At 57.4% G+C, this 13798-nt stretch overlaps 2 protein-coding genes and 2 non-coding genes across 4 annotated transcripts; 1 reads left to right on the top strand and 3 right to left on the bottom strand.

The window, feature by feature from the left end:
• Positions 1–546: 546 nt before the first annotated feature.
• Positions 547–6492, bottom strand: LCAT (lecithin-cholesterol acyltransferase). Its single transcript, XM_036390052.2, has 6 exons — positions 6323–6492; positions 3771–3927; positions 3186–3301; positions 2756–2851; positions 2444–2668; positions 547–1688 (listed from the first exon to the last, which is right to left on the bottom strand). The coding sequence occupies exons 1-6, from the start codon at positions 6471–6473 to the stop codon at positions 1066–1068; spliced, it is 1368 nt and encodes a 455-aa protein (XP_036245945.1). The 5' UTR covers positions 6474–6492; the 3' UTR covers positions 547–1065.
• A 1363-nt stretch (positions 6493–7855) lies between these two features.
• On the top strand, positions 7856–7928 carry TRNAK-UUU (transfer RNA lysine (anticodon UUU)). Its single transcript has one exon. It is a non-coding gene; the product is annotated as a tRNA-Lys (tRNA).
• Positions 7929–9828: 1900 nt separating this feature from the next.
• On the bottom strand, positions 9829–9900 carry TRNAH-GUG (transfer RNA histidin (anticodon GUG)). The gene has a single exon. It is a non-coding gene; the product is annotated as a tRNA-His (tRNA).
• Positions 9901–11502: 1602 nt separating this feature from the next.
• On the bottom strand, positions 11503–13720 carry LOC118691272 (C-factor-like). Its single transcript, XM_036390407.1, has 6 exons — positions 13574–13720; positions 13166–13217; positions 12774–12961; positions 12315–12473; positions 11834–11956; positions 11503–11616 (listed from the first exon to the last, which is right to left on the bottom strand). The coding sequence occupies exons 1-6, from the start codon at positions 13718–13720 to the stop codon at positions 11503–11505; spliced, it is 783 nt and encodes a 260-aa protein (XP_036246300.1).
• Between the last annotated feature and the right edge of the window lie 78 nt (positions 13721–13798).

Raw genomic sequence — 13798 nt, 5'->3', positions numbered from 1 at the left:
CCAGCCCCAGCCCCAGCCCGGCCCCGGCGGTATCACCAGGCCCGGAGGCACAGCCCGTCCCGGCTGCATTGCTGCTTGTCCCGGCTGCATTGCTGCCTCGGTTGCGTGGTCAACCCCAGCTGTGTCACCACATTTGTATTGCCACCCCGGCTGCATCCCCAGTCTCCAGCTGCATCCCCACCCTGTTTGCATCTCCAGCCTTGGCTGCATTGCCACCCCAAGTTGTGTCACCAACCCCAGCTGCATCGCCGGTCCCAGTTGCATTTCCAAGGCCAGTTACATTTCCATCCCAGTTGCTCTGCCAGCACCAGTTGCATCATGCTCCAGTAGCACCACCAACCCTGTTTATGTCACCAACCCCAACCACATTGTCACCCACATGATATTGCCAGCCCTGGTCATATCACCAACCCCAGCTGCATCATTGGCCTTGCAGTTATTCCCAAAGCCCTGTCTCCCGGAGTGCCTGCAAGCAGCAAGCACCCCACTTTGTGGTTATGGGTGGCTTCACTGTCCGGCTCTGAAGGACAAGGCAGGCTCAGCATATAGAAGCAAAGTGTGTTTATTATTTTGTAAATCTGCTGATTTCGAGTTGGTCTTGCCCAAGGAGCCTAGCTCGCTGCTCTGTAAGCCACACCTACTGTGCTACCCCCATGCTACCTCTGTGACCACCTGGTAAGTCAGAGCCTGCTCTTCTTAAGTGAGTTGCTCTGTCCCAAGTGAGCAGAAGCTACAGCACCACAGGTCCACAGCCTCTAAAGTGCCTAAAAATGGCTTGCTAGCAACAAGGGCTTGTGTGTACACTGGAATTCACAAGTGTGATGTTAATGAGCTGGCAGCATGGTTAATTATCCACCCGCTGGTGGGAAGTGACAAGCCTCTGAAGTAAAATTAATCACCATTCCTGAAAGAAGAACCAATCAGTGTGGAATTGGGTGCCAGCCCATCCACCTGAGCTGTTGGTCTTGCTCACTTTCCTTCCAAACTCAGCTCCAAGTCCTTTGCTCCCCTGCACGGCAGTTTGTGGTGCCGACCATCATGGAGGGAAGCTGGCCCTCCCTCCTTTCAGTTCTTTTTAGGCTCCTTACGCGCCTTGTGTTCACGGAGGATCTTCCCCAACTTCCCAGCCTCTGGGCTGGACCTCGCCTGCCCTGGCTCCCCCTGCTCCTCTTTGCTCCCCAGCAGGATTTCGTTGATGTAACTGAGGGTCAGGTTGCTGAAGATCATGTTGAAGTGGTGGGCACCTCGCAGCTCCTGGACGAACACCTTCTGCTTCTGCTGGTCCCGCCACCGCTTGCACAGCTCCAAGCTGCGTGTGCTGACACTGTCATCCCCGTCACCATAAATTATATCCACGGGGTCCTCATAGGGGAAACGCTCATCATAAACGTAAGTCTCTGCCGTGGGGTAGCCTGTGCCATAGAGGCAGTACGTGTCCACCCCAGGAGGGGGCAAATCCTTCAACAAGTCCTTCATGTCCTCCCACATGTACCAGCCATCCTCCAGGTTGACGTCGGTGAAGAAGCGCCGGTAGTCGCGGTAGGTGTAGTTGTAGGAGGGAGTGGAGATGAAGACGTGGCTCTCGGGCCAGGCCAGGGTGGTGGGGAACATCCAGGGGCTGGTGGTGGTCATGCGCTGCTCCTCACGGAGCTTGATGTTGGACATGAGCGGGATGCCCTGCTCGTCACCTGCGGGACACGCAAGGGCTCGTCACAAATGGCACCACAATGTCCCCACACAGACTTTGGAGCCTTTGGGAGCTGGGCTGGGATCAGCGCTCCCCACAGTGACTCACCACTGTCCCCTGGCCTTCTGCAGCTCAGCTCTTCCCCTGCCCATAACCTTACGTCCTCTCCTTACCCCCCTGCCTGCAGATATCACGAGCAGCCTTCCAAACTCTTCTCTCCACATCTCTAGCTGCTCAGAGGGCCTGAGTGGAGACAAACCTGGATGTGTGATGGCACAGACCAACCCAGCCCTGAACATTCCCTGCAACCCTGGCACCACCACACCTGCAGGGACAAGAGCAAGCAGTAGTAAGAGGCCAATTTGCATGTTTCCTTCAAACCTTGGTATTTTTTGGTGTGTCTGGAGTCCTAAGACCATGGAATGACTGCAGACGACCTTAAAAATATCTCTGGCTGTTGTGGCAACAGAGAAAAATATTAGCAGGTGACTTAAGGGTGATGCAAGGGGCCAGATGTTAAAACCTTCAAGCACATGATTTTTAATCTCATGCAGTTTTGGACTTGTGACTTGGAGATATCCTGGGCTGTCAGCATTAGGCAAGTGATTGTGGCTTTCTGGGCTGCAAAGAGGCTAAACAGGAACTGGGTTCCCCACCTCCTTCACCACTCTGCTCCTTCCCTGCCCACCACCACCCTTCCATTTCTGCAGGAGGGAAAGAAAACAAAGAGGTGGCTGCACACGAGGAGTCACCCACCGGATGCCAGGATACGCAGGGGCTTGACAGAGCCTCCCCAGGGGGCACCCAGGGAAATGAAGCCCCCAATGTACTGATCCTTCCAGGCTTGTGTCTGCTGCAGCAGGAAGTAGAGGACATGCAGGTTGCCCATGCTGTGTGCGATGAGGAACACAGGTCGCTGGTACTCGTCGTGCATGTCCTCGATCAGCGCCTTCAGGTTCTGGAAGTACTCGGGCTGCTCCTCTGTGGACAAGAAGGGAGCATGATGGCATGAGGGTCATCCTGCTTCCCTCTGAGCATGGGGGGCCTGGCCACAACCCCCAGACTTACGGGGTCCAACCCTCCAGTCGTAGGGGGCTGCCCGAACTGTCTTGTCCCTCACGTAGCCGTTGTTGACCAGGTTCTGCACCATGGTGTGCAGGTAGCCTGTGGGCAGAGGGAACAAGTGGGAATTAGGTCTTCTCTTGTCAAGCTTTTTCCATTCTGGTCCTGGTCATGGTCAAAATGTTCCCTGGTAAGCCCTGTAGCCCAGTGGTTCCAGCCAGATGTAGTGACTCCGTGCATCCCACTGAGTCCTGGGGTCAAGGATGGGGTGCTCCCTGCCAGCACCCAGCTGGAGTGTGTCCCCCAGACTAATGTCCCTCAGTGCCAGTGCCCTGGGCTCTCTGCAGAACCAGTCCCTGCTGGAGATACAGGGACACCTCCCCATTTGCAGGGAGCACGTGGGATCCCCAGACTCCCTGGTCTCTCCTCCTCTCACCTGCCAGCTTGCTCTGATCCAGGTATTCCACAGAATAGGTCTTGCCAAAGCCAGGAACACGGATGTGCACCCCTGGGGCATTGGACATTTTCCGAGAGGTTCGGTTGTACACCACCCTGTGGGGACAGGACAGGACAGGAGGTGGCAGAAGAGCCATGTCCCCATGGAGAACACAGGGCTGGGGTGGAGATCACTGGGTAGGGCTTGGACCTGGCTGTTTCCAAGCCTTGTGTGGATGTGAGGTGCACTGGAGCCCAGCCAGAGTCCCTTCTGCTCTCCTGGCATCCTGGGACAGGAGGCTCTGATGGAACCAGCTGCCACAGCCCCCTGACCCTGCAGCCCCAGGCAGGCTGGCAGCATCTCCAGTGGGTGCTCAGGGTGGTCTGGCTGGGCTTGAGCACATGGCAGGGACTTGGGAAAGGGACAGACACTCAGGGCAGCAGCCAGTCACTTGTGTTCCCAAACAATCCCACAGTCCTCCCATTTTTCCGTGTGTGCCCAATCATGGCCAGGGGGAGGAGAGGGGAGGGAGATCCTTGGTAGGTCATTTCCCCAGGGAGCTCCCATGCTAGAGCTGGATGGTACCTGGTGTTATCGATCCAGCAGTCAACTCCCACTGGCAGGAAGGTGTTGAGGTTGAGCCAGATGGTGAAATAATCCTCTGTTTTACGGTAGCACATCCAGTTCACCACATCTGGCTTGTCCAGCTTTGCTTCCAGCTGGTTCCCAAGACACCCAGGCACTGGAGGCACCACAGAGAGAGAGCAGAGCCAGTTACAAACCCCATCCCACTGACCCTGGGGGCTGCCCTACCTGGTGCTTACCCCACCCCCGGGCAGTGCTCCCCTGGGGTTGCCTGGGGATGGCTGGGCACCTGCTGGAGCAGCATCCCTGGAGAACAACCTGCTCTGCACAGGAGAGAGGGTGCTTGGAGCTGGGATGCTGAGTGAGCATGAAAACAGTGCTAAAGTGCATCCTTGGGAGCCCCTAGAGCTGTGTTTCCATGGGGTGACCCCCAGAGCTGTCACCCTTGGCTCAGAGTCCCCAGCAGCACAAAGCATCCTGGATTGCTCCCCCTCCTCCCTGGATGGGCTCTCACCTTCCTCTCCTTGCTGCAGCCTGGGGGAAGAAATTCATGCTGCCCATTCCTAATGCAGTCCTGACACCTTGTCTGGGGGTAGTGGTCAGTTCAGGGGTGCAGAGCTCCCAGGGAGAGTTTCCTGAACTTTAAACTCTCCATACAGGCTGAACAAGGCAGCTCTGAAGGGGTTCAGTGCTGAGTGTAACTGAACTCTGTGGAAATTCAGTGGGAATGGTGTGCAGGAAACACAGCACAGCTTTAAGCAAGTTCATTTTTGTGCCCTGGCCACCCTCAGTGGAAGGTGACAGTCACCAAGGTGTTTATCTGCCTGTGGGAGTGTCAGTGTGGCTCCCAGCAGGGGTGGGACACCCGTCCTGCTGCTGTCCTGAGAGCTGTGCCTGTGCTGGGACCAGACACCATGGAGAGCTTTCCCTGCTGTGTGCAGGAGCCAAGAGCCAGCTCCTGGTGCCAGCACTGACTGTGAGGGTGAGGACAAGAGGTGAATGACTGCAGGGGACAGTGAACCTGGTGGAATGGGAGCACCAGGTGACAAATCCCAAGGCCCCAGCAGGTCCAAGGAATGCCTGCAATACACGGCTGGGGCTGGTGTGGACCTTCAGTGCCTCGTGCCATGCAAGAGGGGAAGGAGATGTAGCAGTTTCCTTCCTCAACCTGCCTCACAGCTCCTCCATGCCTGGGGCACATCCCCAGGGGTGCAGAGAGGGTCTAATCCTGTCTTCAAAGCACCTGGGTGGGGATCAGACAGGCGTAGGGGAGCCCTGGTAGGGAGTGGGCAGAAGGGATGGTCAGCAAGAGGAGCAGGACCATGAGCTGCTCTGACAGCTCCTGAAGGTGCACAGCCAGGACCCCCCTGCCCCTGGCACACAGCTCTGAGCTCTGCCTCCCCTCCCAGAGGACATTAGGTAATTATTAAGGGAGTTCTGTGAGGGCAGAGGGGTTATCAGTGGTCCCAAGGGCACTGGGGGTTTCTGGGACGCCCGGCCCAGGGGGATGGGTTGGCTGTGGATGCCGAGTGGAACGAGGGGCAGCCAGGTGGCACAAGGGGCATCTGGGCATGGGACACGGCCTGGGGCTGGCACTGGGGACAAAAGGAGATGCTCTGACTGTCACAGGTAATCCTGAAAAGAGGCACCTAGTGACAGTGAGCTGGGTCTTCTGACCACCCCAGCACATGGAGGCCTGCGCCCCCTGATGCCCCTGGGAAGGGAATTCACAGGGTCAGCCCTTGGCATGGCAGCGGGGAGGGATCTTCTGCTTTTTCTCTTCTCTTTTTTCAAGGGAAACTCATCATGATTCAAGAAAAAGGAGGAAAGCCCCAACTCTGCTCAGCAGTTTTCATGGCAAAACCTGAGCTCAAGTCCCTGGTGGTGGCAGAGGAAGGCAGAACCATGCAGCACAGAGGCACCAGCTGGTGGTGGCTGCTTCCACCTCCCTGAGATGATGCCCCCACGTCTCCTTTAATCTCCCTGTGCCCCTGTTCCTGCTGGCTTGCCCCCAGTCAGAGTTGGCATTGGGTGGGATGTGAGATGGATCCTCTTTGCAGCAGCAGAGGATGACTTTGCCATCTCCAGGGAGTGGGAGCAGACACAGGATGGGGTGGGCTTCAGGAAAGGGAGAGGTGGTGGATCCACCCCGGGCACCAGTGGCAGCCTGTTTGGGAAGTGGCACCAGAGGCTGTGCTGCGGCCCCTGTCCCTCTGCCAGCAGAGTTCCCCAGACACAAACAAGCCCTAAAACACTCTGTGGGCCAGGTGTGAGATATCAGAGACCCATTTGCTTTCTGGGGTGCCCGGTCTATCCCCTCAGCTCCAAAAGGCTCCACCTGGGCATGGCCAGCTCAGTGAATGGGAGGGGACAGAGGAGCTGTGTGACACCCTGGCTTGGTGGCTCCAATCCAGACAGGCAAGACCCATCACAGCCCAACCCCACTGAGCCAGCAGTGGCACAGGACCCCAGCCTCACTGTCCGCTTGGGGGGCCGCAGGGCAGCCCGAGGCAGCCCAGAGCCCGCAGGTGCCCGCGCCGGCGCCGCCTTACCGAGTACCACGGGCGGTGTGCTGTTGGTCGGGGGAGCTTCTGGGGTGGTGGTGGGTGGGAAGAGGACATTGAAGAGCCAGAACTGCGCCGTGGGCTGCAGGAGCAGCGAGAGCAGCAGCAGCAGCTCAGCCCCGGCGCCGCCGCTCCCCATGGCCGGGATCCTCCGCACGGCTCCGGGCCAAAGAGCCGTCTATGATCGTAACGCGGGTCCAGCCAAGAGGCACCCGGGCTGCAGGGGAGGGGAGAGCTGCGAGGGGCTGGCCATGAGGAGGAGGAGGGACGGGGAGGGACGAAGGACTGGCCTTCTGGACGAGCCACGGACTGTCAAAACCAGCCCAGCAGCGCCAGGGGGTTCCTAGGGCTCTGAGAGCCCTGCTCAGCAGTGCTGCAGGTTCAGCAGCTTCCCGATGCCTCGGGGTCCCTTTGCCATGTTCTGGGGACGTGGCTGCCACGTTCTTGCCCCTGTGTAATGCCCCAGGGCTGCCTAGGGCTGCTCACTCCCTGTCCCTCTGCACTCCTCCTGCCCTGGCAGGGGATGCTGGTGCTGCCAGCGCGGCGGCCCCAGGTATCTGGGAGAAGATGGAGGGGTTGGGATGGGAAAAGACAAATCTGGGCAGCTCCTTGTGCCACATGGCAGTGCCACGTTCCCCAGGGCCATCCTGGGCACTGCCCCTGCCCTGTATCCACTGGAAGGCTCCCTCTGTGACAGTCCCAGCTGGGGGAAGCCCTTGCAGCTTCAGCCTGCACTGGGTACCTTAAAGTTCATCTCATTTCAAACCCCTGCCATGGGCAGGGACACCTTGCACTAGACCAGGATGCTCCAAGTCCCATCCAACGTGGCCTTGAACACCTCAAGGAATGGGGCAAGATCATATTCTCCTGCTAAAGGGAAGATGTCTTCTTCCTCCCGGGAAGTGTGAGGTGGGACAGGGGCGCTGATGGGCACTGGTGGGTGGGACGGCAGACAGGGTGGGGTGCCCGTGGGGCAGAGGGTCCCCTCCTGAAGGATGGGGAGGAAGGGCAGTAGAATATGTGGGGTGGCAGCTGTAGGTGCCCGCACGGGCTCTGTGTCTCGGTGACCCAAGGGCGCAGCCTCCCCTCCCTTGTGCTTGAAGGCGGCTCCTGCGGAAGCGCAGCCAGGACTGGGGTTGGAGCCGAGGCTGCTGCAGCCAGCGCAGAGCAGAGGCCGGAGCCCTGCTCGGCCCCGGCCAGCGCTGGTGCTCGTGGCCGCGGCGGGGCCCTCCTGGCTCCCTCCGGGAGCGGCGGAGGCTGCAGAGCCGCTGCCGCAGCATCCGCTCGTGTCGTGCTGCGCATCCCTGCGGCAGCGGCGCCTTCGCAGAGCGCGTCCTGTGCCTGCTGAGCGCCCAGGGAGATGGCCAGAAGCCGGGCGTTCATCGGGCCTGCGCTGGCAGCCTCGTTGGGGCGGCGTGGGAGTGGGGAATACCAGAGTGGGTGCCCACATTGTCCCTGCAATACTGAGGAAAGTGAGGTCCTGCCCCAGGTGTCACAGACCACCCGGGAGGCCAAGTGTGAGCCTGGATAGCTCAGTTGGGAGAGCATCAGACTTTTAATCTGAGGGTCCAGGGTTCAAGCCCCTGTTCAGGCGGTGGCGTTATCCTTTAGGAGCCCTGGGGCAGGAGCGGCGCCTCCTTCTGCCAGAACCGGACGGTCCCGTCCCGCCCGGGGCAACTGAGGCAGGGGTGAAGTTGGGGATTGTTGTTTCCGCAACTCCCGTCCTTTAGTGAAGGGTGCTCGGCTGCCCCAAGTGACTTGAGGCAGAGCTCTAAAAGTCTGGGTTCCTGATGGCAACTTTTTTTTTCTGCGTGACAACCTCCGTGAAGATACTGAAGGGACTGGAGCATCTCTCCTGGGAGGGCAGCCAGGCTCTGTTCAGTGGTGCTCAGTGCCAGAGGCCATGGGCACACACTGGAACACAGGAGGCTCCAGCTGAACCCTGAAAGGGTCAGGAGAACCTTTTCACTGGAGGGTGATAAGTGGAGGTTTCTAGCAGAGCCCTGCATCACTTTAAGGGAATGCAGCTCATGTGAGAGCAGAGGCTGCAGTGACCTGGGGGGCCACCACACTGCCTCAGCCAGGACCTGAACTGCCCTGTAGGTGTGGGGACACTTCAGGATATTTTTGCAAAATAGAAATTCTTTTAACAGAATATCAAACAATTTTGGATGAAAAATATCCCCTGTCCTATGTAAATTTTTTTAATGTTTTTCAGCCTGAACATACATCAGTTGTTCAAGCACAGTAAATTATTTTTTCAGGTAAGTTTAAAATAAAGAGGAATGAGAAGTTACGTATTTCCTTGTGTTTCTGCTGCTCAGCTGGGTAAAAGTGGGGCAGGCACTGCTGCTGCTAATGGGCAGCTTCTCCAGATGTTTGCCTTCTCTTCCTCCTGTTTTATCTTTAGAACAGAAAAAATGCTTTTTGAGCTTTCCCTAAGTAAAGAGATATGTGTTTTCAGTAAATGAATGTTGGAGGAGTATGAAGTTGTGCAAGTAAGTGCCCTATAAACTGTAAATCCTAAAAGTAAATGTGCAATGATTTTTTTTCAATTTCTTGCTCTGGATAAGATACAAAAGAAAATAAATCTATTTTGTGCTAGAAAAAAAATCCACCCTCCCTTTTTCCCAAGCACCAGCCCTGCAGACTCCTGAGCCCCTCTGCCTGAGTGCTGCAGCCTCCGGCTGCTCTCAGGTGCCCCCAGAGTGAGCTGAGCCCCACTGCTGGGGTGGTGCCTTCCCCGCCACCAGCCTGGGCCACACCTCGTGTCACTCCTCTGAAAGCTGCCGACCAGAGCGAGTTCTGCGCGGCTGTCAGGAGAGGGCACCAAGTCCAAGCAAACGGGGTGACTCCATCAAGGCTCCAAGGGGTAAAGGCAACAGTTGGAGAGGCTTCCCCAGGCTGAGGCATCTCCTGGTGCGCCCAGAGATCTCCATCTGCTTCTTGGTGCCCGTGAGACCTCGAGTTCCCAAACCCTCACAGGGTTTGTCACGGTCACCCCTCAGCTCTGGGTGGGTTTTGCCTCTGCTGTGAAAGCATCCCTGGAGATCCTTCAACCAAAATCCTGCTCCCCTGGAGCGGGGAGTGCCAGCAGCAGGACTTGAATCTGGTTATCTGCCTTCTGCCGTGGCAGGTCCTTCATGCCCAGGAGGCCAGGAGCTGAGCAAGCTGCTGCCTCCCACCTCCTCACTCTGCAGGGCCCCCACAGCATCTTCTGGTCCTCTTTCTGCAAAACTCTGAGGAAGTGGAACGTTGGGCAAATTCCCCTAAATTCTCAAGTTTGCCTGGATAAACGAAGAAGCTGGAGTGCTTTCCCAGAAGTGCCACTGCAGCCTCGCTGGAGAGACCCTGCACAGCGACTGGAGGTGGGGAAATCATTGTCGGTGTCAATCTGGTCACTCTCGGACCACCCAAACTTGTGGTCCCCTCCCAGGGCTTGACATCTTTTCAAACCCCTCGGAGCTCCCTCCCTCCCGGCTGGGGACAAAAGTTGCTGTGACTCGGATTCGAACCGAGGTTGCTGCGGCCACAACGCAGAGTACTGACCACTATACGATCACAGCACAGGGGACCCTGCCACCCGCCGGGTCTGCTGCATGCTGGCAGCATGGTGAGGACTGTCCCCGCACTGTCCCCTCCCCTGGCACCGACACCCAGCACCGCCTGGCCAGCAAATCCTGTTTGATTGAGGAGGGTGCGGGTGGATTTGGATGCTGCTGCTCAGAGCCTTGGCAGTGTGGAACGGGGCCCTGAGTTGTGCAGAACACGAGCAGTGCTGGGGTGGCACCCAGGACATGAGACTGCTGCAAGGGACCTCAGGCAGTGGGGTCATCATCCTATAATACAGCCAAATTCAGGGTTATAATAATTTCAGCTAAATGTAAGTGGTACAAGAGGTGAGGAATTAATGAATTAATTTTAGCATCCTGTGCGATACGACAAATTTGAGGGAACTCAGTTAAAAATACAACAAATGGCGCAATGATCTCCATGGGGAGCTGAGTGGTGCTGTGGGAAGGATACAGTCAGGGAGGTCTGGGTAACCCAGAGTGTCCCTGATCCCCATCATCCATCATCCCCAGGGTCCCACTGCCACCTCCTGCCTGATCATGATCCTTCTCCACGTTTGCTCCCCAGTTTCATGGCTACAGAATTGCACTTTGGTCACTCCAGAGCTGCATTTCCTGTTCCTGGCCCTGGTTCAGCTTGGGCTCAGTGCTGGTGGTGAAGAAAGGATTCTGTGGGGGTGAGAGCTCCCTGCTCCACACCCAAGGCAGCCCACAGCCTGTGGGAACCATGTCCCTGCTCCTCCCCACCCCTCCATGCACCACAGGACACACAGTGGGGGATCCCCGGAGTCCCCATGGGCCCCAAGGCCCCACGTGCCCATCTGTTCCCCTACCCCACTCTATCAGCCCCGTGGTGAGCCCCAGAGAACCTGTGGACACCTCTGCTCATCACTGGAGCCTCCAGTGCCACGTGTGCCCCATGGAAATGTACACAACACCAGGAGCCTATCCTGCCTCCACACACCAGCTCGCAGCAGGGAGCAGAACTGCCAAGAAGAGAGGTACAGGCAGGATTTAACAGGAACACAGAATAGGTTTCCATCCCTGAGAGGGCTCAAGACTGCACTTGAGATTTCCCATTTGAGGCCCTGGTCTTCATGAGTGTTTTTAAGTACCTTGATCCCTGCTGGAGGAACACAGCAGGGCATAAGCAAGGCAAGGAAGATCACATCAGGTTTTGTCTTCCTGACCTATGTGGTAAAGGAGCTGATAATGAGCAGTGCTCTTCTTGGACTTTGAACAGGAAAATGAGAAATGAATCACTGGGAGGAGTGCCTGAGTCATTTTAAGGTGGTGCTGCCACTCTGAGGGAGACCTCTGGGACGAGCCCAGGGACAAATTCCTATCAGGATGGTGTCCAGGTCCCCAGTTAGACAAGAACAAATGCTCAGACCAACCCAACTCAGTGATATGCGGAAATAACTGAGAGGAGCTTTCAAAGCACCAGTGAGGATTCTCAGTGATGATTAATAGAAGATCAAAGGAAGGAGGCTCACACACAGTGTTAATTGTTTGTGGAAACTCATTTACTAAGGGACAGGTACAACATGGTGCAGGCAGCAAATGTCCTCACAGTTGGAACCCTGAATCAGCATCTCACCAGGGCACGACCTTCCCTTCCCAGTCCAGGAAGGCCCCAGTCTCCTTCTCAGAGATGGAGGACAGCACCTTCAGCATCCCTTGCACACTGTCATCCACTGTCAGGGGAGGCTGTGGGGCAGAGAGAGAAACAGCTCTGTGCTCAGGGGTCTGCCCTGACACACATCATTGCTCTGGGCAAGAAGCATTCCCAGTCCTCACCTCCCTCCCTCCTGTGGCTCCAGGGTACCTGCCCAGGAGCTCTCACACAGCCCAGCATGAGACCCCAGCAAATTCTGCATTCCTAAATGATGAGGCTCTCCCAGACCATGGACAGGAGATCTCTTACCTTGTATGATCCTCCTCCACCCCCCATGTCGGTCTGCACCCAGCCAGGGTGGAAAGTGACGCAGAGGATGCCGTGCTCCTTGTATGCCAGGGACTGGCACTTGCTCAGCATGTTCAGAGCAGCCTGAGGGGAGACAATGCAGGGACGGTGCTGGGAGGGGAAGGGGGGCTGCAAAGGGGACATGTGCAGACCCCACAGCTGGGGCAGGGATTGGGCAGAGGGGGCCACTTCCTGGGATACAAGATGCTCCCTCACTATCCCCGTGTGGATGCCCAGCCCAGATGAAGTCCCACTGCATCATGTCTCTCAGAGGTAGGACCTAGGGCCAGGCACATAACTGAGCTGTGATGGGCACCCAGGGACTGGCAGCACCTCAGTCATAGCATAGAGAGGGGCACAGACTGAGGGAGAGGTTGCAAGGCAGTGTGATAATTCAGAGGGGAAAATGTCTGAGCCCACCCCCAGCAAAATCTGGCAGTACCTTGCTGCAGCGGTATGAGACAACTTGTCCAAACTCCCACACAAACATCTCCTCAATGGAGCCGGCAATGCTGGATATGTTGACGATGGCAGCCTTGCTGCAGCTCAGCCCTGAGCCTGGGCTCCCCTGGGCAGCCTTCTTCAGCAAGGGCAGAAACGCCTGTGAGGAGACAGAGGGGACAGGAGCACACATGGACAGGCAGGGGAGAAGCTCCTTCCACAGTGGGCAACATTGACACCAGCACTGGGGGGGCATCCTCCCTCCTCTTCCCTGCCGGGCTCCAGCTCCTGAGCTCCAGCCCATGGCTCCACAAGCTTCTCATTAACTGAGAGCCCATCAGGGCACCAGAGCACTGACAGGAGCCCCTCCCACTGGCCCTTCACTCCCTCTGTCATGTTCAGTTTCAGCACATGGGAAGGGATCCTTCTGGAGCTGTGCTGTAGTGCTGGGGACTCTCACCTGGCCCATCAGCAGGGGTCCAACCGTGTTAGTGGTGTAAACCTGTATCATATCCTCTGGTGTCTCATTATCAAGGGAGCATGGCTTTGCAATTCCAGCATTGTTGATGAGGAGGTTCAGCCCAGAGCCCCCCAGGTGCTCCCCAACCTTGGCTGCAGCTGCCTTGATGCTGGGAGGGTCAGAGACTTCTGCAGAGCCAACACAGGGGAGGTCAGAGCCTGTGTCCCCATGCTGGAGTCCCCTCTGTTCCCCCAGAGGTGGCAGTGCCCGATGGCCCTGCAGGCACCCGCCCATGGCACAGCTCCCTCCCAGCACGGGGCTCCCAGGGCGTGCCCAGCCTGGGCACTCGCCAGAGGAACTGGGGCAAAGGATCTGCACCTCGGGGCACCTACCGAGCGGGATGATGATGATGTTGGGGTGCTTGGAGGCCAAATTCTGTAACTCCTGAAAGAGAGGGCACTGTGTAGGCATGGAGAGGCTGGAGGGGCTGTGCAGAGGCTCAGCCTTTCCCAGCTAAAGCCCACATTGCTCTGGCTCCATCCCTGCATTACCGTGGACCCACACTATGCTCCAGCTGCCCTGAACCCAATGGATGGGGAGGATTCCATGACCAAGCAGCACTGTTCCTTCCATGCATCCCATGCACAGCTGCTCCCATGTTGTCTCAGCCCAGCTGCCCTGTGCCACAGGTGCCCAGCTGAAGCTCCAGCCCCTTGCAAGCACCAGCCCTGTTCCAATCTCCCCCTGGCACCGAGTGCTCCCATCCCCCAGCACAGCCCCTGCCTCCCGCCCAGCCTCACCTGTGCTCTCTGTCCCTTGGGGTCCCGACAGGTTGCAAAGATCCACTGAGGTGGGTTTGGCATCCTCAGGAAATGCTGGACAAACCCCAGGCCAATGCCTCGGTTGGCCCCAGTCACCAGAACGGAGCGGACGTGGAGCCCTGCCATGCTGCTTGTCCTCCTCTGCTCCAGCTCTCACTGTTTGCTCTACTCTCTAATAGTTCCTTTAACATTTTCTACAGATAC

This window comes from Molothrus ater, chromosome 12 (assembly GCF_012460135.2).
Source record: "Molothrus ater isolate BHLD 08-10-18 breed brown headed cowbird chromosome 12, BPBGC_Mater_1.1, whole genome shotgun sequence".
Classification (NCBI taxonomy): domain Eukaryota; kingdom Metazoa; phylum Chordata; class Aves; order Passeriformes; family Icteridae; genus Molothrus; species Molothrus ater.
This window is presented reverse-complemented; position numbering and strand designations above follow the sequence as displayed.